The 24,995-nt window shown below is 48.1% G+C and overlaps 2 protein-coding genes across 10 annotated transcripts in view; both read right to left on the minus strand.

Annotated features, from left to right (window-relative positions):
- Window positions 1–24,995, minus strand: part of LOC115611544 (fatty-acid amide hydrolase 1-like) — a 41,472-nt gene that overhangs the window by 7,373 nt on the left and 9,104 nt on the right. The window contains exons 13-15 of one of the 2 annotated variants that reach the window (XM_030494640.1): window positions 24,640–24,748; window positions 24,170–24,315; window positions 24,065–24,077 (exon numbers count right to left, since the gene is read on the minus strand). In XM_030494640.1, the coding sequence (XP_030350500.1) occupies window positions 24,065–24,077; window positions 24,170–24,315; window positions 24,640–24,748 (268 nt within the window). Of the gene's footprint in view, window positions 1–23,727; window positions 24,078–24,169; window positions 24,316–24,639; window positions 24,749–24,995 lie in introns of those variants that run through there. The other variant, XM_030494641.1, reaches the window with a different exon arrangement.
- Window positions 9,428–20,970, minus strand: LOC115611543 (vitamin D3 hydroxylase-associated protein-like). 8 transcript variants are annotated; one of them, XM_030494635.1, is made up of 16 exons: window positions 20,568–20,909; window positions 19,493–19,606; window positions 19,002–19,145; window positions 18,526–18,659; window positions 17,993–18,199; window positions 17,855–17,895; window positions 17,489–17,613; window positions 16,589–16,714; window positions 15,734–15,831; window positions 15,008–15,107; window positions 14,412–14,455; window positions 14,101–14,229; window positions 13,724–13,763; window positions 11,414–11,522; window positions 10,379–10,488; window positions 9,428–9,664 (listed from the first exon to the last, which is right to left on the minus strand). In XM_030494635.1, exons 1-16 carry the CDS (start codon window positions 20,775–20,777, stop codon window positions 9,536–9,538), a joined length of 1,860 nt encoding a protein of 619 aa, XP_030350495.1. In that variant the 5' UTR covers window positions 20,778–20,909; the 3' UTR covers window positions 9,428–9,535. The 8 variants fall into 8 exon arrangements, 5 of the variants coding, with proteins under 5 accessions (XP_030350495.1, XP_030350494.1, XP_030350498.1 ...); XM_030494634.1 differs by having other exon boundaries at window positions 10,379–10,524; window positions 20,568–20,905; XR_003992609.1 differs by lacking the exon at window positions 11,414–11,522 and having other exon boundaries at window positions 10,379–10,524; window positions 20,568–20,967.

A 24,995-nucleotide genomic window follows, 5' to 3' on the forward strand; every position in this document is an offset into this window, starting at 1 on the left:
CTCTTTTCCATGCTATTTCTCTCCCCTGACCCAGATGCCACTCCATAGGTACACTAGCTCAGGATCAAACCCAGTGTCCTGCTGCCCAAGTGGAGCCACCAGTGGATGTACTGGGAGGAAATATACATCCCATGCAAACACAGTGCAATCCTTTTTCAGTTAGCCTTGGTGTTTAGGGCTTGCTTTGGGCTTAGAGCCCTCTTAACTGCACTGGTAAGTCAATATGGAAGAGGCTGCCTAACAGATACAGCTCAGGAGCATGTGGTCAATCCTCATCAGAGCCTGTCTGTGAGGGGGGTCCTGGTGTGTCTCACGCACAAGCTCTTTGCTAAGGGGCTCAGTGGCCAGGCTACTGCACAAAAGGGATTTGAGGTTAATGGATCCTGCTGCTAATGACTTTCTAGAAGCTGAGCCATGTTTTTCTCCCCGATACTGCAAACCTCTGAGTAACAGTCTGAGTTATGGCCCAAACAACCCAGCCTGTGCCGTCTCATGTATCAAAAAAGAAATCACTTGAACCATAGAATGGTTAGGGTTGGAAGGAACTTTAAAGATCATCTATTTCCAACCCCCCTGCCATGGGCAGGGACACCTTCCACTAAACCAGGTTGCTCAAAGCCCCTTCCAACCTGACCTCTGGTTGTTTTTGGGTGTATAACTATTCACCCCTTGGGGTTTTTTGCTAATGGGGACTTCTAACTGCCAGACTGCAGCTGCAACAACATGTGGGGCCCCAGTCCCAGCCAGGCTTCCCATGGTGTAAGCATGGAGGGCTCAGGCCCCTTTCCCATTCTCTGTGTTCCATCACTTCGCCACCCAGCCCAGCTCACGATGGGACACTTCATGGGCACAAAGGGAAGCACCTTGTGGCCGATGTGGTCCTTGATGCTGACAGGAATGCCATAGAGCAGCCCTTTCTCCTTCTGCCGTTGTACTTCCTGGAGCTGCTCCCCGCACTCTGGGATAAAATGTCGCAAGCAGTTTGTCTGCTGGGTCACTTCCAGGGCCTTTGCCGGACACGTGGAGGAATAGGTGTTAGTTAAGAACAGCATCATTACACAGCTGCATTCTGTAGCTACCTGGATCTTCAAAACAAGGGCTAGTGGCTTGGTATGAATGGTAACCTCCTCTCCCCAGAGCATCCCAGCTCAAAGGACTGTCTAGTCATGGGCCTGACCCAGAAGACTGAGAGATCCCTGCCTTTTCATATCTTTACCCTGATACCTGCTATATTAAAGACTTGCCATAATCACCAGCTCCAAGTCTTATCAGCCACTCGCCCGCACACCATGGCATGGAGAACCCAGGTGGTTTGCCCATCACACTAAAGCCAGGCACTCACCTTCTCTATGTAGGTGTAGAGGACAGTCTTGGGGGACAGAGACCCTTCCTGCAGTCTCCCAGTAAGTTCCAGCAGGGGCAGGGACAGGATGGCATCTGTCTGGACACTGGGGACCTGCAAGGAGAAGATGAAGGGGATGCCAGGACAGCAGTTCCAGTTATTCTTTGCCTCAGAGGGGACAAGTCTCTTGAGTTTTGCCAACACTATCAACAGAGTTTGCTGGAAAGATGGATCCTGCATGTGGGGCTTCGGACCTTGAGCTGCTGAGTGTTTCATCCTGAGTTTGGCTGCCATGAACACGATGCACACACAGGAGCCCAGCTGTCTCTGATGGTGTACAAGAGCTTCATGCATCCACTGCAGCAGAGGACAAGGCAATGCCTCGCATCAGAGGCTTCCTCCTGGCACTGTGGAACTTACCCACTGACCAAGAGTTAACCTTAGCTGAGAAAACACCAGCCTGGACAGAAAGTACCGAAGTCCTTGCACACAAGTCTCAGGCTGGCCCTTCACCCCTGGCCCTTCGCCCCTCAGAATGGGTACAGATAGTGTGGGTCAGCCTGGTCTGAGGACAAACATCTCATAGCTCAAGCCCAGCAGACTAGAGATGAGTCAGTAGGGACTCACAGGTAGGTAAGGTCTATTCATGTGAAGAAAACTGGCAGTTCTCAGCGTCACCAGCTTTTTGTAAGGTTTTATATAATATTTATAGATACATATATTTAAGAAAAAAGGTTGTAAAGATACGTATCACTTGTAGCAGGTATGCTTTACCTCCAGGTATGTTACCTGTGTAAACATGAGCTTGTTTAACCAGTATCCCTACTCAGAAGTGAATGGAGCAAGAAGGAAAGGTGGTTAGAAATCAGTGTTGCAGTAAGAATTCAGGGCCACGTCCATGTTGGTTGGGCGCCTGCCTCATTCATCTCTGTGTCGTGCCCTGGTTGTTCCCAGGGGACACTGAATGCCCTGTGCTTCATTAATGTTGTTAGTCCAAGCATCTTCTGAGCCAGAAGGTCTCACTTGCTGGGAACGCACCATCCAGAAGCCATGTTTTGGAGGCAAAGATACAGAGATGTGGGCAGATGTGTAAACTTAGAGCTACGAAGAGGAAAAAGCTTTCTTGCTTCTATGCATAGAGGCAAGAGACATTTCGAGATCCCAAAAGATCTGGGGTTTGGATCAGTGCTAAGGTCCACCGTGCTTCATCACCTGTGTGTTCAAAACCTTTTTCCAGTGAGCAACTCACATCTCCCCGGCTGTAGACTCCCACCGCATCTCATCCAGCTCGAGGAGAGCAGTGATCTCCCTTCCTCCCAAGGCAGCCTTTCCTCTCGTTGAGGGCACATCTCCCCTATACTCCTCGTTATAAAAGCTATGGAGGCATGAGCTGGAAGGGGGAGCTGAATAACATCAGCAGACACCCCAGTGGGACTCAGACCCCCCAGAAGAATGGGTTACCTGCTCCCTGAACTGCTGGACGGCCTTTGCCATTTTCTTCACACCCTCATTCCGGGTCCTCCGAGCCTCTTCCATTTTCTTCTGGATCTGCCTTTTGTCCAGCCATTTCCAGACCACCATGGCTGCTGCCGAGCCACAGAGCAGGGCAAAGGCAGCAAAAGGATCCACCTGCCTCTCTGGCAGGAGCTGTCTCAGATGTTGCTGGATCATAATGTGGCCTTCTTGTCCCCAGGGATGGAGTGAGTAAGAAAGGAGACCTTCCCTGCCTTCCCAGACCTGTCCCTTCTCCCAACACCACTGTCTCAGATCAGCAAACAGTTTGTAAGTCTAAGGCTGACCTCTGCAAAGCTGCCTTCAGTAGAGCATGCAGTGGAGAATGATTGACTGGGAAATGGGAAAGGTGAAGTTTGGCCAGTGAACCTTGGGGCACTGGGTTTATTGGGGCTTTCTGGGCTGCAGGAAGTTCTCCACTGGAGAGGAAGGGCTGTGGGATCAGCTGAACAAAAGCAGCAAGGAAATATAGCTGGTCTTCTATTTCCTGTGTAGCTGGACAGGACTATGGGAGAAGGGGAAAAAACAGCTTGAAAACACAAGACTTCCCTGCACAGGGATGCGGAATGGTATGACGAAAGGATGCAGAGCTGTGGGGTACCCACTTGCTCACCAAATCTCTTAGCCTATGCTGCTCCTATGGTGGCCAGAGACTGCTTCAGGCAGCCTGTGGGATAGGGCTCAGTACTGCTGTGATTTCTTCATGCTAGATAAGGACAGGCCGTTCCACCCCATGGCACAGCACGCAACGGTATTGCCATAGGAGTGGAAAATCCCACAGGATTGCAGGCCAGAAGCAAACTATTTCCAACAGACATTGTGATGGCTAGTGTCTGAGGTGTTCCCAGCACACATTCCTCTCGCTACAAGCGCATAAGAACCAGGCACTGAGCTGAAAGCAATAACCCAGCAAACATCAGCCCCAGAATAAATGTCATGGTCTGTCTGTGGTCTCTGCTGATTGTGGATGGTGAGCCCTCCTCTGGGTCCCACCTTTGGAAAAGGTTTTTGGGCAGCTAGATTTTGCATTACAAACCTTTGAAAGGTTGCACTTTATGGAAAAGAGGCCCAGAACCTGATCCTGCTCCAGCAGAGTGTAGAACTGGATGTGGAAAGTGAAGAGTCTTCTCCCATGAGGGCTGGGTAGTCCTCTAATGCTTGGTTTTTTTACCCATTGTCATGTCCATTCTTAGCGGTTATGAGTTCACTGTTGTTTTCTGTAACAATTTGTGCCAGCAGTAAATGTTCTTCTCTTGGGTCTTAAGTGGGGAAATTTATGGACTCTGAACAGAGGATGCCAAAGCCAATTCTAAGAAACAATCCGGAGCTGACAGCAATTAGCTATGTGGTAACAAATTAAGCTGGCCTTTTACAGTGCTCCCTTTCAGTGGCTCCCTTGCTCAGCTAAGCCTCCTCAGCTAAGGCGCTGCTGGCTTTTTGAAAGCAGTGACATGGGGACATGCCTGCAGCCCATCCAGCTCCTGCTCCTGCCCCATGGTGCTGGCTGCAGCAGGTACCTCTGGAAGGTGCATGTGGACAGGATCAGCAGGCAGCAATACCCAGCGCTCTCCCAGCCTCTCAGAATCCGTGCGAGATTCCTGAGAAAGAGGTGGGCTCTTTGCCTATGTGACAGCAACATAACATCTGTGATGGGCTGAGCGCAGGTGGCAGGCTTTTTCCCTGCATTGAGGAGCGTCAGGGCATTGGCTTCCCACATCTGGCTGCATGCTGGGACCTGTGCTCCTATCCTGCCCTTTAGACACTTGGCAAATGTTTAACAGAGACAGAACCAGCAGTGTCCAGATTGACTTGGTGTTTCAAAGGGCGCATTTATCAGCAGGCACAGGCGTATTTCCAGGCAGCCAGATGCTGCTGAGGAAGCCCCTTTGCCTATCAATGTGTGGGCATCTCCGCCTCCTTCATGAGCCGGAGGTATGGCTCCTTCTGCCACTGTAAGGCCATGCACAGCACAGCCATGGGCAGTCACAAGGCTCCTGCCACAGCCTGCAGCAAGGACACATGCGGTAGGGAGTGACTGGAGGGAGTGAAGGTTAAATCCACCCTCAGGACAGGGATGGTCTCAAACCCCAAGTTTTGCACCCTCTGAGTAGACCTGCTGAGGCACTGCAGGAGCTGTATGAAATGAAAGAGTTCCTGCCATGGAGAGGAGAAGTTACACAGAGGTGGAGGTGCTGGGTCACAGCGGGTGGCTTTGTGTGGACCCACATCCAGGCAAAGTGGAGCAGGGGGTGCTTGAGAGAAAAGCCTGTTGAGAAAGAGACCACTGGCCCCATGAGGAAACCGAGGCAGGGAAGCAAAGGGATGTCCCAAGTCAAATCTCAAGTCTATACCAGAGGAGGCAGCCTTGCCTGACTCACAGGTGAGGGCTCACTCCTCCCCACCACACTAGTGTGCACTGAGCAACCAAGGCCAAGCATTGGCCTTGGTTTTTGTGATGTTTTCCTCACCTAATCAATCCAGGTCCCAGGTCAAACTCATCAGCAGAGTTAGGATGAAAGCCAAGACTCTTTTCAGAAGAGGAGTCAGCCTGTAGCAGCCTGTCTAGAATTTCATTCTGGCATCTATAACATCTCCTCCACTTGGACCATCCAGAAAAAACGCAGATAGACCAACTCAGTCCACTCCTGTCCCCAGCAAGAGATACACTGTCTTTGCTTGCAAAAGCAAAACTGCGCTGACTTATTGTCATCACACTCCACCCAACACCTTCAGCTCTCAAGCAGGCTGGGTTTGGACAGAAATGTCCTATAACTGTCTTCCCTCTAAATTGGTGATAATAATTTTTAAGTCAGCTTTGACTCCATTTTTATTAAAATCACAAAGAATAAATCCTGACAGTTGTATCTCCTGTTCATGTGTTTGGAACCAAACATTCTGTGGCACTTTTTCATAACAATTTACAAAACAGCACATGTAAATTACGCTGCTCTGAAAGTACTTTAAAGACATTTCACAAAATGCTAAGATGACAGTGGAATGGGCTGGTCCCCTCTGGAAAAGTTGTTCCAGTTGACTCAGAAGGATGAATAAATATTTTCTGGGAACTTTCCAGTTCCTGAGTCATTTCAGCCTGGAGTATCTGTTTAAAGCATGAGACTTTCATAAATTCCAGCCCAATTCCACCAACACTCACAGAACATCAACAGCTGGTAAGAAACTTGCCACCACTTAATCTGAACCTTTCTAACAACCAAGAACAGTAGTTGAGAGGTGAGGGTCTATTTCTATCAACCCTTTTTCGTGTTGCTTAGCCAGGACCATGTTTGCTCTCCCTGAATAAACTGCAATAGGATGGGGAGAGAAACCTCCCACACCAACCCTCTGACAGCAGGTGCTGCTTTGTCTCCTGACCATCTCTGCATCTTTCCCACTTTTGTGGGTATTGCACTATTTTCCTTTGGCCTTTCCATAGCCAAGTGGGTTGTAGAGATCCTACTTACAACTTCTCCACCAAGGTAGACACAGCATCAGTGAAGGTACTGCAGAAAACTGATAGTTCTTCACCAGAAGTCCAGGAGCATTCCTACTTCTTCTGTCATACCTGGAGTCTGGCACAGTTCTGTCCTCACTGAGGGACAGCAGAGACTTCAGTGCCCTGATGGTGAAGGGATGTCCCTAGCTGCTTCATAGCTGGGCACAACGCTTACAGCAGGCAGTTGGGCTTTTCACTGGGTAAGTAGGGCAGGGAGGGAGCAGGGATATCTGAGTGCAAAGCAGGAGAACAGTAATAGGAAAAGAAAAAAAGAAAAAAAATAGAATAAAAAGGAAAGAAAAAAGAAAACTAAAAGGAAATCAGATTGAGACCATGCTTGGAGAGATGAGGAATTGTGCAGCTAACAGCTGTTTCGGAGTGAACGACATACCAACCCTAATGCTTGCATTTTTGTGTTTCGAGGCTGAGCCTTGCTGTGACAAGCTATTTTTAAAAGTTTGCTTTTAGCTGCTTCAACTATCTCCGCCCTTGAAACTTGTTTAAAACCGATGTCTGGGATCCTCAGGATGTTTGTGTCTAACACTGTCTGCTACTTTCTGTTACACCATAGAGCTCTGTTTGCTTTGGATCTGTAAGAGGCCAGCTCTTACAAATGTAACAATAATGTAGGAGTTGTCCTAGCAACTCATGATCTGCTCTTATCAGTTCCTCTAGAGGGTTCTATTTGCTCCTGATGATGTGACTATACAAAGTCTAACCTGCAAACTAAAGAAACCCCTCTGCAAAATAAAGTAAAACCAAATAAAAGAGCTAGATTGTCTGATGTCTCAGTCTCTCAACCTTGCTCAGTTACCTACCTGCATGAAACGTAGCTTGAGCAAAACAGATTTAAATTCTTATTAAAATCAAAAGTAAAAATTATCAAAGCAAAGATCGCAGCTGGGATATTGTGCTAGAGATAAGAGAAACTAATAGAAAGCAAGCCCTTTTGGCCCAAGCAGTGTTTCTATCTAGTAAGGCAGAGAAAGCCTGGACTTTGGTCAGTGCCAGGCAGCTGGACGGGCACTCTGCAAACACACAGCGCAGGTTTGCAAGGGCTGCACAGCCTGAGCCAGCAGCTTATGGTGAAGGAGCCACAGAAGGGTTTGAAACACAGCAGCACTGTGCTGGTGGGTGTGGGAAGGAGCTGGCATCTTTACTCCAGCTCTGCTAAAGGCCTTTCCCTCCTTGAGTTTCAGTGCCTGGACTCACCAGACAGCATCACCCTCACCACTTTTCCCTCCACAGCCGACATCATGGACACCCTGTCTTGAGCAGGACCCTGAGCTTTAATCAGGAAAGTGCTTTGCTCTCAGCCAAGCTGAGGCACTTACCTGCTCTTTAAAGCCCTGAACAGACCCTTATCTGGTCCAAACCTGTATCTTGTTTCCCCCACACCTCACGCATCGTCTTCTGGATATGTCTGCACCTCATCCTCAACACTGAAGTCAGTGCCAGGAGAGCTTTGGCTGAGCTGCAGACCAGGGCTGAGATCACCTGTTCACTCTGCATCAGTTATCTGCTGGATCGTAGTGAGAACTTCCCTTTGGGAGATAATGCTGCAGGATCCTTAGATCTAATGCCTGGCTAGAGACAGGGGAGGGGAGAGTGGGAGAAACAATGAATCCCTTCCAGAGCCACCCACAAAGAGCAGCTGTATTGCAGAGCGCAAGTATGCATGGGGAAATTCCTTTTAGGAACAGGACCCTTTGGCTTCATTCAGCTTTGATAGGGAGGGATACCAGAGCAAAGAACACTCCTTTCCTTGCAAAACAAGGCCTCTGCATGCTAAGATCTAGCCAGGAATAATACCTGGGCAGGTTACCTCTTTAATGGTGAGCTCCCATCCTGCAGGCTTGGAGAAGGCACAGATCATGGCTAACCTTGATGCCCTGCTTCCAGGCACGCTTGCTTATTCAAAGCATTTTGGTCTCCTTCATCACTCTCACCTTCCCTTCCAGCCTTTTCCTCCACCTTGAGAGTGAAGGACAGGTCGAGAAACAGCACACAATTGTCACAGCGGCACTGGAAGCACTAAATAGTGAGAATGGTCAAAACGTAACCACAGAAATGCTTAAACTCAGTTTTCCCTGAAGTGTTTATTATAGTCAATAAAAAAACCCTGGCCTTCTTTTCCCATTGCTTAACTGGAAGAAACAATAAGGAACAGGAGTGAAGACAGACCAGTAGCCCTTTTTTCACAGCTTATGCTTAAATAAAACTAAGCTTTCCACTACTCGCTGCAGAGTTAAACTGCAGAACCCACCACCACCGGATGGTGCAGAGATCAAGAGCGTAAATGAGCTCAGGAAGGGGCCCAACAAGTTCACAGAGACCTTTCTTAGCAGCTATTAAAGCTGATGGGCTGACTGCAAGTCTTTGCCAAAATATCTCTTTTTGGCAGAGACCAATGGCACAACCAGAGGGGGAATCCTGCACTTACCAGGTTAGACTCTGCCATGGACATCTGCTCCTACCCACTGTTGGAAGTAAAATATTGGGGTAAATAGCTTTTTGGTACTACAGTTATATATACTATATGTATACAGTATATACAGGATACTATATAAATATAGTGTATGTAACTAGTATATATACACTAGTTATGTATATACACACACTAATAGCATATATAATACATACACTATATATAGTATATATAGTTATATATGTATATTACTAGTTAGTTTTATATATATAACCCTATATTACTACATTACTATAATACAGTAATATATAATATAAATATAATGGGTTTATAATATAGTAGTTATATATACTAGTTATATATATAACTAGGATATATACTAATATATACATACTATAGCATATAGTATATATGCTACATATACACTATACTATATACACTATAGTATATATAGCATATTATATACAATATGCTATAGTATACATACAGTTAAATATACTATAGTATATATGACTATATATATGCACACTATATAGAGTTACACTCTGGTGTAACTATATATATATGGACTCCTTTGGTCTGGCATTAACTCTCATTCTTTTGGTTTTTAACTAAATTTAACCCTAACAAAGAAGGACAGTTTGGACAGAGATGAGATTTTTGCTGGCTGTTTTTAAACAGCATTTATTGCCAGCTTATTGAAACAGTGGTTCAGAGTCTGCAGGTCACTATCTGCTTTGTGGTTATTGGTTCCCAGAAATCACACATTTCTCTTCATGCTGTGGGCAAGCATCTCCACCTCCTTCATGAAGCGAAGGCACAGCTCTTCCTGCCATGGCAAAGCCACACATTGGACAGCCACTGGCAGCCCCACAGCTCCTTCCACAGCCTGCAACAATCAGACATAGTGCTGAGTCAGAACACTTGGGGAAGAACAAGAAAGAATGCTATCTTTTGACATTGGAGCACCTCCCATACGAAGACAGGCTGAGAAAACTGAGGCTGTTCAGCCTGGAGAAGAGAAGCTGCGTGGAGACTTCAGAGCAGCCTTCCAGTGTCTGAAGGGGGCCTACAAGGATGCTGGAGAGGGACTCTTCATCATGGACTGTAGTGGTAGGACAAGGGGTAATGGGTTCAGACTAAAACAGGGGAAGTTCAGGTTAGATATAAGGAAGAAATTATTTACTGTGCGAGTGGTGAGACACTGGAACAGGTTTCCAAGCGCTGTTGTGGCTGCCCCATCCCTGGCAGTGTTCAGGGCCACATTGGATGGGGCTTTGAGCAACCTGGGCTTGTGGAAAGTGTCCCTGCCTGTGGCAGGGGGAGTTGTAACTAGATGATGTTAAGGTCCTTTCTAACCCTAACCATTCTATGACTTTATGACATTATAGGAAAAGACATGCAAGGGGCAGTGTCAGGCTGATGTACAGCAGCCTACCTACCTACACCACATGTAAGGTAGTAACATGGTGTACACAAACTGCATTACTAAACAAGCTCCCACTCTCGTCAGGAGATGTAGACAAGCCTCAGGACAATGTACCAAAGGTGTCACTGTGCCAATCATAACCTTTAGCTGACACTTAAGCTCTTCCCCACTGACCTCTTTCAGCCTCTTATCCCAAGGGTCTCCGTAGTGCCCTCGGTAATGCTTCAGTTCTTCTTCATCGGCTCTTGTGACCGTGCTGACCGGCACCACCCCAGCAGGGAAGTCTAAGACATTGTATAAATTGGTATAGGAGGTCGCAGCTGAAAAAGATCACACAGAAAATGCAGAATGGCAAAATTTAGTGTGCTGGGCCAGCAACGACAGTCAGATGATAATTTGGGTTGCACGAATTGCAGACTGGAGTTGCTGGATGTGAAGAGACCACGAAAACATTCTGCTTTCAAAGGGACTTCTGATGGAGAGGTTTGAGCCACAGGCTCACATGGCTGCCACATGGCTGCTGAGAACAGAGAGAGACCCATCCCTTACCTATGAGTCAGCTGGAGGTTAGATCTGCTCTGGGAGAGGCAGACACGAGTATTTGATCTGATTCACAGTCTGCATCTATGTCTCACATACCCCAGGGAACAATCCCAGCCACCTTTTCAAGATAATCCAGATGTCCAGTTCTGTAACACCATCCTGGCAATTTAGGATCCCAAAGGGCCATTGCTAGAGAGGTAGAGGACCCTGACTATTTGCTGGAAGCTATAAAACAATTGCCTTTGGCTGCAAGTCACAGGCAATGAGCTTTTCTGCTGCTTGCAGAGTTTTTGGTAATGTAAGATGGCCACATTCAGAAGTGCTTGGCCTTCTACTAAGGTCCACCACCCCTCTGACAACTCTCCTCACAGCCACCTTCTGCTGCAAGAGTAGCTCTTGGGCTTTCTACCTGCAGGGCAAACTCGCCCGTGAATGACTGGGACAGATGTGCCACTGACTGCTGACCCATAATAATCCAAACACCTGATGAAGTGGGTGCATGAGAAGATCCACCCAGGGGAGATCTCCACTTTGCTTTCTTCCCCAGAGGGAAGACCAAGCACCGCACATGGTTTGGGGCATGTCCAAAAGACCAAAATATCTTGCTCCAACTCTGCCCACAAACACCACCATGGATGCATCCAGAGGCACCTCAATGGAGATTACCAAATAGCTTCCCAGCATAGCCATGGTTAAAGGCTGGTCCCAGCGCAGGACAAAGAATCACATCTAGCCTCAGCTTCCTCCATTTAGCAATGAATTCAATGCGGTAAGCCTGGAAGGAAAGACAGTGATGACAAACAGTATCTGTTGGACCATAGTGGCAGATCAATGCCTACAGCATGGGAAAAAGAGGAAAAAACCCTTCCTGGATAAAACCAAAAAGTAAAATAAAATCTGAAACATGCTTTGTAAGAACCAATGGATTTTGTTCTTCCATCTTTAGGTTTCCTGTCAGAATACCATGTGCTGCCCAGCAGCAGACATTAATACTAGGCAAGTATTTCAGAGTTAATTTATTCAAGTATTAATACAATCCTTCCTATGACTGGTTTTATCTTTGAATTTTATTGAATGGAGGTCAACGATAGTTTGAAGAACCATGTCTAGCTGACTAAAAAGTCAAATTTCCTAAAAGCTTTGTTATTTTGGTAGGAGAACCTAGAAGACATGAATTCAAAGTATTTTCAAAAAACCTTCTTTCATTCTGCATCAGGCTACAGGTAAGGAAAAGCATCAGCAAGAGACAGCGGGGCAAGCCTGAGGTCTTCCCCTCACAATGCAGGAGGCACAGCTTCAGGCTCGTACTGATCGAAGAGATATCTAGCTTTGTAGTCTGAGTAACCACAGCTTTGCTGAACATCAGGCTATGAATGAATCCATCCCCAAAGAGCTGTTCCACTTTGTCTTAGCAAGTAGGCACAGATGGACCACAACATGGTTGCTTCTGCAGCCATATGCTGGTTATAGGGACACATTTGTCCCGTGGTCCAGCCCCTGTTCTGCACAACTCCAAATATTCTGTACAAGGGTCTTCCACACCTCTCACGAAAACCCCAACCATGAGGCTTTTTACTCTGACCTCAGTTTCCATCTGCAGCCTGACATCCTTCCTGCTGACAGTGGAACAAAGGAGATAGATAGGTTTCCAGGAAATGCACTCGATGTAGCTAAACTGATGGTTTTTTTCTGAGAGAAAAGCTGTTCTCTAGCCAAAAGTTTTGAATCAGCTCTTATTTGCAGATGAAAAAATGTGAATATGGTTTCATGGAAGAAAACAATTTAAAGTATCTCTGAGGCCAACAAACCTTTTAAAGAGGTTTTTTTTGTTGTTGTTGTTGTTAGATTTAGGGGTTTTTTTTTGTTTGCTTGTTTGTTTTTGTGGTTGGGTTTTGTGTGCGTGTGGTTTGGGTGGGGGAGAGGAATCTGTTTTCACCTAAAAAACATCCCCCAAACCCATTTCCTTCCAAACACTCACATCTGCACAGTGACCAGGCAGGTCTTGAGGAGTTTTAACTCTGCCCTATAATGTTAGACCTGCTGCAAGTGAGCAGCATGTCTGTCGAGTGACTGGCACTGATGGAGGCTGCGTGGTGCAGGCTGGGGCCATGATTCTTCTCAGGGAGGGTTGTGAGGGTGCCCCAGGGAACACAGATCCTGCCTTATGGGAGGGAACCAAAACAGCTCGGCTTCTTTAGCCTAGCAAAACACCAGCTGAAAGGGGATACAACTGCTCTCTATAAATAGATCAAGGACGAGGGAGGCAGTGGAAAATACCAGAGAGGAGAATTTCTATTTAAACTCAAGGATAGGAATAAAATGAGGACACACTGGAAGTGAATAAACAGCGCAGGAATTATGAAGGATGCCAACCATCAGAGCAGTGAGGAGAGGAGCCAGCTAATAAAAAATAAAAAAGCTACAATAAACATGCAGAAAACTCAAATGGTTTTAAAGAAGAACCTGAGCAGTTTCTGGGCAGCACCAGACTCAGTTGTGCAGGAGAACACTTCCTGTCCTATGTTCCTGATCCCAAATGAGTTCATACGAAATCCACTTAAGTCGAAGAGTTCATAACCACAGGTTTTTGACTCCCAAGGTCTCTGCTGGATAGCTTAAGCATGATCTTAGCTCGTGACAATAGCATCTAATGTCTGAAATGAAGGATTTGCACCAAGAGACAGAAAAAATGAAGACTCATCTTTAGTGGCTGTACTTATGCTCTTTCTGCTTAGAAAATGCAGGGCAAAGGATAATCTTTCTTCCCCATCCTCCACTAAGCAGAGACCTCCACATGAACATCTATTTCCTTGAGCTCTTAGCATTTCTTACAAAGCTTGACTTTCTAAGAGCCTAGCTGCTTTATTTTCATCTGATCCATTCCCAGAATCCATCACAAAGCTCAAAACAATTGCTTAGAAACTTTAGGGATCTCTCACTATATTTAGTAAGGGAAAAATACCAAATTCACATTACCTCCACTGCTCCATGCTGATCCCAGAGGTTTTTGGCAGACCTGGAAAGGTGACAGAATTAATCAGCTTTGGGACTTTGGCAACAGAACACAATTAACAAAATGCAGCCAGCCCATTGTTACGGAAATGGTGTGAGCTTTCTGGGAACAAGCTAAAGTGTCACCCAGCTGATTCCACTGGGTTCACATGTGCTTACAGGTACAGCAAAAGAGCTTATGTTAAAAGCATGCCATCATGTCTTGGGGCTTTGGAACCTAGACAAAGATCATGGCAGTCTTCCAATTTCACTTTGGAAGTGAAAAACTCCCATTTTGGTGTGCCTCTGTTTCTTTTGGGGGGGCAGGTACTTCACACCACACTGCACCTCCATGCAGAGACCTCTGTTTAACTTGGCACGCGATGCTCTGGGTACCAGAATCCACCTGGTGGGGAAAGTAGCCTGTATCTCTCTCTGCTGATCTCCATAACCCTGCCATGATGAGGATCCTTGAGCTCTTAAAATAATCCCTGGTGGCATAAGATAACACTGTGCTAAGCCCAGGTGGTCCTGAGGCAGCACTTATTCATCTGGCTCAGCCTGTGCCGCACAGCCCTGTGACAGGGCTTTGTGCACAAGCATGTACCTGTATGAGCCAGTGGACACACCGACGTGCATACCCTTTCTCTAGAGCTACTTCATCATGTCTTACCCCACTCCACAGAGAGCGCTGAGATCCCGAGCGATTCTTGGGTACTTTCAGAGGGAAGAGGAAAAACTTGGGATTAGTCAACAACAATGCAGCTGAAATAGCTGGCTACCATGGGATTGCACTTTGGGCACACTTCTTGTCCCAGCAGAAGCGGCTCTGAAGAACAGGTATGGTTTTCAGTGAAGGGGTTTTACTCCCACATTAATTTATATATTTAATCACAACAACCCACACCAATAAGGCTCTAGGCCACACTGCTAGCCCTGGAGAGCATCTTCAAGGATGTTGTTTAGATCCTTGCTAGTGATATTCATCCTCTTGGAGCCCATTCTCTATGTGGCTCATGGGTTCCTGAAATGTATCGTATTTTGACATCCCCGTAGAAGGCTGTCAGACCCACTTGATAAGTTCAGCCTGGGTTTCAGGACTAAGTGTATTTAAGTATATTTAAGTGTATTTCACTATGACGTCCATTAGGCTCTTAACGTGAAACAGCAAAGCACTCCCAGAGGGGAGCAGCCTATCTGTCTGCATGCAGAAAATTCCCCACCTTGCAGATTCCCTATAACACAGACAAGACTCCTCCACACACTTACTATGGGTTTCAAAATTATAGCCAAGATCCTTTTGACCAGAGCAGGAAGCCTGTAAGTATTGAACTGGGATTTCAGGGCGGGATCCACAATGTCTCCTTTGCTGGAAGGGCAGAGAGCGAAGAAGTCAGGATGAGCCTTCTGTGCCAGAGCTACAGCAACAACAGTGCTGTTTCCAAAGCAGGGATTGTCTTTGAGGGGAGTTGCTAGAAGACAAAACCTGCCTGTTTTAATCTAAAACACTGAACAAAGTATGTTGATGTAGGGTTTAGGTGCTCAGGTATAAATGCTCACTGCAAAAGCTATCAGTGCCATAAAGGCTCTGGAGTGCTTTGCAGTGGTGGGACCACATACAACCCTGGGCATGTTTCACCATGAAGTGAGGGAGTGGCCAGGTGGGTGTTATAGTCCATAGCCAGGGCCAACTCACCGCACTTCCATAGGAAGCTTTATAATGTGTGATGTTTCCCATGTCCAATGGATTAATCGCACACAAAACCAGTTGCCACAGCACTGCTGACATGTGTCATCTTATCACCCTACCCCATTATCCGTGTGTGTGAACTGCTCTTGTGAACTAGCTGCTGCTCACACTAAATTCATTTCAGAAATTGCTCCCCTGCTGCTCATTATTCAGTTTTCACCCATAATATATAAACATTCTGGATGCAACCACTGGCTAGCAAGTGCCAAGTCTCATGGCCACACTGAAATGGGGTTTTTACTCACAAGCAGTCCACCAGGTGAGCAGCACCATCCGAGAAAATCCCTCTGGTGAACAGCTCGTCTACCATATAGTCAATCTTGGGTGGTGCAAAGGGAACAAGCTGCAACAAAACCATCCTCATTCAAGAAGCAACAGAGACCAACGATTCAGAGCCCTCTATCAACAGCCCTGCCTCACTAGTGAGGTGAAGGGGGAAGTGGTGGGAAACTTAGTCCCTCCTTGCTGCTGTAGGACAGCAAGACCCCGTTTTCCAAGGGACCTGGGTTAACAGCATCTGCCCACTGTCCCTTCCTTGTTTCCAAGGCATTAACACATATTGTGACCTCCCATAGGCTCCATTCCTCCAACTTAAAGAAGGATTTTTAGAAGCTTCAAAACACCAAGTATTTTTAATATGCATCATTGGAACAGCTCCCATATAGAAATCCTCACTGGTGGAACCACAGAATAATTTAGGCTAGAAGATGTCCCTGGAGGATCAACTGTTCCAACCCCCTTCCCACTTACCCAACAAGACATCTGTAAACTGCATTTAGTGGCTGAGGGATCGTGGAAACTGTTGGGGTTGATATTTATGGGAACACTAAATATGATGGAAAAAACCCCAGTGCTTTAGAAGAGGAGTGACTTAGAGATATCTGAAGGTGATTCTCCTGTCTGCTAGGCAAGGAATATAAGCAAGATTGCTTTGGTTTGGGAAGCAAACTGTTGCATTTGCCTTCCTCTTCTTGATCCTTGCAGCAGGAAGGGATGGTCACTGTTTTATGGGCAGCAAAAGCAGAATTGGGAAGTGACTTATCCAAACTCTATGAGGAGCAGGATAACAGGTCCAGGCAACCACATGCATGAAAACCCACCGTATGCCCTGCATCCTGCAGGAGTTTTCTTGTCTCCTGGATGGCCCGTTTCATGCTGGGCGAGGGCTGAAAGTAGCCATCTCCTTCATAGTATCCAATCCGAAGTGGCTTCGAACTGGTGTAAACCTGTGAGAAGAAGAGCCATCACTCATACTCATGACACACATGAGGTTGGACCATTCCTAGGGCTGAGGGAAACAGCAACTAAGGTTTTCTGGGTCGGAGAAATGAGGGGAGCAATAGGGCTGGTGGAAAGAGTGTTGTCCAGATCATTGGTCTGCAGCAGTGGTCCTTGGTATGGTCTTTCTGACACCATCTCCTGCCATGTGAACATGTCCCATCTTCGAGATGGCAGGTATGTACAGTACCTATACAGACCACATGCCTGGGATGCCTGGCATGGACAGAGTTCAGGGGCCTCTTCTTTTAGGGTAAGTGACTGCTCTGTATTGTCTGGGTGTCAGGGACAGCTAAAAGATCCTGGGACCTGAGCTAGAAAGACACGACACAATGGTAGAAGCAGAGAGTTAACAGCAAAGGGCAATGATTTCTTAGGTCAGTGACTGTTCAATCAGGCTCTCTAATTAAAAAAGCCTGAGGGGTGAATTCCTCTGATCAGTAGAAATCACCTCCTTTAGGGATTGGTCCAGAATGGAGCCAACGAGCTTGTTTTGGACATTGCTGGGATGGGAAGAGGTCAGTATCTGCCAGGTTCCATCACTACAAGCCAACAGGGTCCTGCCAACCCTGCTGTGTGACTGCTTCCTGCATTTGGTTGCTCATGCTGTGGTTCCTCTGCTTCCTTGGGTCTATCTTTAACATGAAACCTGATCAGAATCTCCCAAGGTCTCACTTCTCTTGCTGGACAGATGGAGACATGGGATTGCCTCTGAGCCTTACCTCCTCATCAAAGGGGATGGGGGGCACGGTGGGGTCCAGCCGGAACATCTCCTCACAGAGCAGCGCCTTCATGCACAGGGCCAGGCTGTCCACATCCCTCGCCATCGGCCCCAGCGCTGCTGCCACTGCAAGCAAAGGGGTCCCATCACCACAGAAAGATGGGCTGGTGCTGCCTCATAGTTACTGGTAGGGGTCCAGCATGAAAGAGTTTCAGTCAGGTCAGGGAAGAGGAATAGGGAACCAGTGTTATGTGCAAGAAGTGAGCACCGAGTGACTGGCCATGAGCACATCTGTTGGCATTTCAGCAGTAGGAGATATAAAAAGCAAAGGTTTGACAGTAGTAAGATGTCACCGGAATGGACTTACCTGATTTCATTCCTATGATAGGCGAAACAACACCCAGTTTGCTAGGAACATAATGGGAGAAGCAGATTAGCTTCTTGTTGTAAAGTAGGTCACCATGCTGAGTTGCAGACTTCCCATTTAGTAAGTGTTGCGATGTACCTGATCCTGTTGCCTGTGGGTTTGAGCCCACACAGCCCGCAGAAGCTGGATGGCAGGCGGATGCTGCCAGCTACATCCGACCCGATGCCCAGGATGGAGCCTCCTCCTGCGATCAGAGCTCCCTCCCCTCCTGAGGAGCCCCCGGGGCTCTTCTGGTGGTTGAGAGGGTTCAGCGTCTGGCCAAAGATGAGGTTGCTGCAGTCATAGCTGGGGAGAAGATCATGAGCAGGTCAGTGAGGTAATTCTGTGTCTGCAAATCATAAATACAGGTCACAGAGCATCTGTGCCCGGATGAGTGTGGAATTAACCCCAGCAGGAAGCATCAGCATGAACAAGATTTGTTGGGACAGCTGAGTTTAAGAAAAAAGGGGCATCAAATGCAAGAGAAATGATTTGAAATTGAAACAAGGAGGAAATTAACTCAACCTGCATGATTAGCTTGGACAAGGGTAGGAGCTTGTGCATGTGGACCCACCCTCTGAGATAGCAAGAGACATGTCATAGTGTTTTCAAGAAGGCAAACACGCAATTACTTTATCATCGTCTGCGGAATGTTGGTTCTCACAAAGGGGATTGCCCCCTGGCACTTTAGAACCTGGACAATGACGCTGTCTTCTTCCTTTACTTGGCCCAGAAACTTCACCATCCCTCCAGAGGAGATGTGGCCCTTGGGATGGGAAGCAAAGCTCTTTAAGTACAGAAAAGACACGGTTTGGATCTGTGACAATAACAGACATAAGCCCTGATGCCTCCCATGTCAAAGTTCCCACTTAACTTTTCTCACAAGCAGAACAGGACTTGACTACCCCAGGGAAAACCAGATCAGATCAGGTGAGAAATTTCTGCATAAAACAGATCTTCCCTCAGAAGAAAGGCAGGTTTGCTGGTCCCACAACATTTGGTTCAGAACATTCTTGTCTGAAGGAACTCTTAGCCAGTCCTAATAAGGATGGGACATCCTGGCCTGTTCCCAGCCCTAGGCCAAGAGGCATGGGAATTAGGGATGTACCTTGCAGTCAATGTGGTCCTTGATGCTGATGGGAATGCCATAGAGCAGTCCCTTCTCCTTCTGATTCTTCAGTTTTTGGAGCTGATCCTCACAGCCGTGAATAAAGTCTGTCACACAGTTCACCTCCTGAGTCACCTCCAAAGCCTCTCCAGAACAGAGAAGAGCAGCAAGATAGATAATGATTGATAGACGGAAGGAAGGAAGGAAGGAAATGGTATTTAAATTGAGTTTTCGAGCTGAAAGTTCAATCTCAAGCCTCCATTATTCAGGCCTTACTTACTTACAAACTTTAGATGTTTCTTGCAGCAATAATTTTCTGTATCTCTGTCATACATATTTGCCCACAAGCCACCCTTCAGACATCGCATTATTGACAAATTGTTACCCCCAGCATTGCTGGTCCTCTCAGCAAATGAGCTGGGTTTTAATTTGAAAGCCCCCACTGCAGAAGAGCCCCGCAGCATCTCTCCCATGTTGGAGGTATCACTCACTTTGCCCATATAAGAGTAGAGGACACTTTCTGGGGACAGGGACCCGTCCTTCAGCTTCTCCACCAGCTCCACCATTGTCAGTGAGAGGATTTGTGCAGTCTGAGTGCCTGGGTTCTGCAAAGGATAGGAAATTGGGTGCAGAGAGAAGAAACAGACAGAAGAGGCTGATGTTGAGGCTGCAAATACCCAATTCTAACATGTGCCCAGCAGTGACCTTGAATGAGAATTTTAGCAGACATTTCCTGTAGAAATGCAGAGGTCCCACACAGCACTGTGTGTGCTGGAGTGGGGAATGTGCTGATGGGGAATTTGCTGAGTCTTATTTCATAAGAACAGAACCAAAATAGGCAGAAAACTGCTGCTTGACTGGAGAGTTGCATGAACCTGTAGGAGAGGTTTTACCTATCTGTGTTTACTCACCCCCTTGTGTGGTGAATAGCAGTTCAACCAGCTAAAGTTTTACAAAATCTATCATTAACATGGGAGGAAAACAAGTGTGTGGGCTGTTTCCAACCTCCCTTCCCCAAGAAAAGAATAGCTATAGGTATTTATTATGGGTTTAAGACAAATCCCAAGGACCTGACCTCCTAAAATCCAGGTGCTTCTTTACCCAGGCACGGCCAGGAAGGTATGGCTTTTTGTTACCAATGTGCAGATGCTGGAGGGATTTGAAGCTCCCACCTCCTCGTACTTTGAGGATCATGGGGCAGACAGGTCCCTGTGGAAGGGCAAAGGTAGGGAGGATGGGAAAGGAAAGGCTTGGCAGCAGGGGTGGATGGGGAGAAAAAGGCATAGGGAGGTCTGGGGTGGTGATCTGATTCAAAGGGTCCCAAAATCCACCTTTTATCCTCAGGATTCCCTCAATAGATCTGTATGAAGAAATACTTCCTTTATGCTGTCTTCATAGGTGTTTTCGTGACAATGGAGGGTGGTGAACCTCCAAAGAAACTGCGATGATCCAAAATGTGCACATGCCCTAACCCCCAGTCAAAGAGGGATTGATCAGCACTCCTCCATTTCTTCAGTTATCTAAAATACAATCCCTTCCTCCCACACACACTTTTCCCCAAAGTACCTCTTGCTTAAACCTTTGAGCTGCCTTCTCCATTCGCTCCAGGGCCAGATCCCGTGCCCTCCTCGCCTCCTCCATCTTCTGCTGGATCTGCCTGCGTTCCAGCCACTTCAGTAGCACAACAGCAGCCACCGAGCTGCACAGCAGAGCTGAGAGGGTGCGAGGGTCTCCCCAGAATGGATCCAGGACCTGCCACAGTCGCTCTTGGGTCATGATTCCTCTCCCAGTCCTTCCCGTTCTGGTCCAGCTACAGACACTTGGGTCTCCCACCTTCTCCCAAGGAGGGCTGATGAATGCAGACTGTGCAATCGCCTGCTGTGCAAGATCAGCTCTAAAGCAGAGTTGCATTAACAAAGTCCAGGAATGGACTTTTTACACCATGGACTTTGAAAGGGGCTGCCTGCTGGAGAAGCACTGTGGGTCAGGCTGCAAAGCAGCGTGCTCAGCTCGCACTGGGTTTGGGGGGGTGTTCCCCAAGGCTTTGTCTCCCCAAGCCACTGGCTGCTGCTGTACCTGGCTACACACAGGAGGCGACTGATTAACAAGGCTGAACATCTGCAAAAGCCAGGTCTGGGCTATCCCTATTATACCCATGTTTAATAGTTAATTAGCACTTCAGCCCAGTAACTAGAGATGCTCAGCCATCATCTCTCAGGCAGCAGCATGTGTAGCCCTTTGAGTCTAGGACAACATAGCTCTGCTTGTCCTGGGGGACCTGGTGCAGGGAGTGAAATTACACCTACTGGAGAGGAGGGAGCTCAGAACAGAGTATGAAGGTACAAACAGGCCACAGTGACTCTGGAAAGGCAGTGAGGAAGGAGCTATCTGAAGATGCCTTCAAAGAGAGTGACTGCTCTGTGTCATTTCCAAAGCCCACTGAAATGCCTTTTGGGAGGTGAGCACTTTTGGGAAAGCCCCTCTGATGGACCCAGCATCCTGTCTGCTCTCCAGGCTCTAATCCATGTTCTAGTCAGCAAAGGAGCTGGACCACATAAGCCTTACCAGCCCAATGAACTGCCCCTTGCCATGGATGCTCCCCACCCATGCGACTGTCCCATGGCTTAGTGCAGAAAGGAGAGACTGAACAAGATCGAGCTTCTCTCAAGCCTCAAGGGTTGGCAAGCCCCCAGGGAAGCAGCTGGGGATGCCTCAAAGTTCATTGCCAAGATGCAAGGCAACATTGCTGTATCTGGAGAGATGCTGGCTCTGCTCCAGGCAGTACATTTAGCAGAGTTTGTAAGGAGGCTGCATCCAGGGTAATCGGTGGTGTCTGGTGGAGCAGTCTTGTTTGGGGACCAAACGCCAGCGATCATCAAGCTACCACCTTCCTTCCCTGTTGTATGATCAAGCTATGATACCTCCCCTGTTACAGACATGTCCTGTGGGATTATCCCTGCTGCAGCAGGGAGGGAACTTGGAGAGGAAGCAAGACCTTGTACAGAAGCTGAGTGCTTACTGGAAAGGCCAGAACGGAGACAAAAAGAGTCAAATGACTCCATATGGATGAATCCAACCTGTCCCCACTGACTGTGGGGATGTGGTCTTCATTGCCCCATCCCTGTCCTTCATACCGACTTCTCCCTGGGAGCAGCCAGCAGCTGGTCTCTTTTGGCAACCTCGAGTCCCCAAAGCCACACTGCATCTTTGGCCCTGCCTGGTGCAGTGCCCCATGACAGTGGGCATGGCTCACTGGAGGTCTGTGCTCACAGCTTCCAGTGAGGACCATTTGCTGGTTCAGGTCCACTGGTGTCTCCATCATTTTGACTCCAGCACCCTGCACATCTCAATGCCAGGGAGAGAGTGGTTAAACTAAAAGCAATGCAGTACTTGGCTCTCCAGGAGCATGGGTGAAGCATTACTTCTGCTGGGACAACCTGCTCCAGGCTTGAGTTTTAAACTGCAAACAGATAAACCCCATCCAGCGTTTTCTGTGTGGGCAGGGAGCACCTGCAACTGGTGCAAACCTCACCCAAGCTCTTCTGGGGCTTGGCTTTACAAGCATTCAGTCCTGGGATGCCTGGAACTCACTCCCTCCTCCTTTTCAAGCCTGCTAATGAAGAATCAGGGACCTAGGGACTGCTTTCCCCTAGGCTGGGATTAACCTTTCTGCCCAGCTTTGGGAAAGACCCCAAGCTTTTTGCATGACTCTGCTTTAAACAACAATAATACATTAAAAACCCCAAACATAAATCCTGTCAGAGCTTTGACACAATCCGCTTGTGACACTGCTGCACTGGAAGAACTCTTTTGCATTGTGGTATCCCTTTCTGGAACACCCTTGGAAACCTGCCTGGAGCAGCCGGTGCTGCCAATCCCAGAGTCAGTGGCTGCCAGCAGCTGGAATCTTCATTGGAAAACGTGGCATGGCCCCACTGCCAAATGGGAAGAGCGGGTGTGCAGGACACGCTGTCTAGCTGGCCGTCTGACCCTGGCATGCTGCTTTATACATGCAATACCATGAGCTGAAGCACTTCACACCTCTGCTCTGGGGAAAGCAGCAGTAGGTGTCTGAAGGAGAGGGGAGTTAATGATCATAGAATAGTGAGGGTTGGAAAGGACCTTAAGCTCATCCAGTTCCAACCCCCCTGCCATGGGCAGGGACACCTCACACTAGACCATGTCGCCCAAGGCTGTATCCAACCTGGCCGTGAACACTGCCAGGGATGGGGCATTCACAACTTCCCCAGGCAACCTGTGCCAGTGCCTCACCACCCTCACAGTAAAGAGCTTTGTCCTTGTATCTAATCTAAATTTCCCCTGTTTAAGTTTGAACCCATGAATCAAACTCCAGATTCGAATCACTCCAGATTTCCCCTCCATGGCATGCAGGGTGCCAGCAGCCCTGTGCTGTGGGAAGTGGGCCAGCTCCCTCTCTACTTGCCAGAGCCTGCACACAGGCTGAGCTTTGGCTTTGGATTGCTGGTCTGGCAGCAGGGAAAACACCAGATTTTGCCCTCGGGGAGCTGAGAACAGAGGGGAAAATCCCTTTTCCTACAGCACTCCAAACAGGAGTCTGAACATCTCAGACAAAACCAGCCCCCGTGCCTCAGTTTCCCCATTTGTAAGAGAAAGATCCTGTTATTGCACTTCCCTGGGAGGTGTTGAGAGGGTTATTAAAATCCACTCCCATCCCACACACAAACACAGACCTGAAATAATAGACTTTCTGATTACAAAAATCACTGTATTGGGACAATGATAGGAAGCGCTCCACCACCACGGAGCTCGCCTCGCTTTCCCTTCATCTTGCACCCCAAAGCCAGCATCCAGCCCAGCCATCATTGCATCCTCATGGAGGGGAACACGAGTCCTGCAGCAAGTCGGACCAAAGGATGTCCTGCACTGATGTTAGCTGGGATCCTGCTCTGGGCGAGCATGCAGGACTCAGATGAGCCTGTTGTTCTTCAGAACGAGCGTCTCCACCTCCTTCATGAACCGGAGGCACAGCTCCTCCTGCCACGGCAAGGCCACGCACTGCACAGCCACGGGCAGCCCCACACTGCCGTGGAAAGCCTGTGGCACAAACAGAAGGGGAAGAGGGCAGGGAGGTGTCCAGGGGGTGGGATGGGGATACTCATACCCCAGGGGAACCTGGCGCCACTCACCTTTGCCATGGTGCGGTCCCAGTAGTCTCGATAGTACCCCTGGTAGCCCTTCAGCTCCTCCTCATCCTCATCTGTCACCATTGTGACAGGGACTACACCAGCAGGGAAGTCCAAGGCATTGTAGAGCATGGTGTAGCTGACTGCCACTGTGGGAGAGTGGGAGCTTGTAGTGCCAGCCTGCTGCAGGGAAACCCTTCACCCCTCTGTGCATACACAAGCTTCCCGCTAACAGGATGGGATCCAGGACCACAGGATGGAAACGTGCCCCTTGCCATCCACATGCAGGGAGGGTTGTCCTGGCTGTACCCCCTAGGTTGGGGTTGCAGATGCCGCAAGAACCAAGCTCCTCCCACCATTGGGCAGTGCCTTGGGATGTGATGGAAGGAGGAGGAGGAGGAATGCTTCTCATTGATACCAAGTGCTGCAGCAGGGTCATGCTGGAGGCACAGATCCTCCGTTGGCAGTCCTACCTGAGAGCTTCGCAGGGTAGCCGATGCCCAGGGCTGGGCCCAGCATAGGACAAAGCATGACGTCCAGATTCAGCTTCTTCCACTGGGCGACAAACTGCTGGCTGAACTCCTGAGGAGGAAACACACTGGTGGTCAGTGGGGTGGATGCACTGTCCCATGATCCCTGGGCACCCAGCTGGGTTCTTGGCCCTTCCCCAGGAGTAGCCATCAGACTACATCAGGCCTCATCCCGCTAAAATGCAGCCACCTTTCTCTGCTTGGCCAACAGCTCTCTCAGTGTACAAAGCACCCCCTCCCCTGCTGAAACTGGAGGTGGGAAAGATTAAATGTAGGGCACATGGTGATGTGGACGTGAG

This window comes from Strigops habroptila, chromosome 8 (genome assembly GCF_004027225.2).
Source record: "Strigops habroptila isolate Jane chromosome 8, bStrHab1.2.pri, whole genome shotgun sequence".
Taxonomy (NCBI): Eukaryota; Metazoa; Chordata; class Aves; order Psittaciformes; family Psittacidae; genus Strigops; species Strigops habroptila.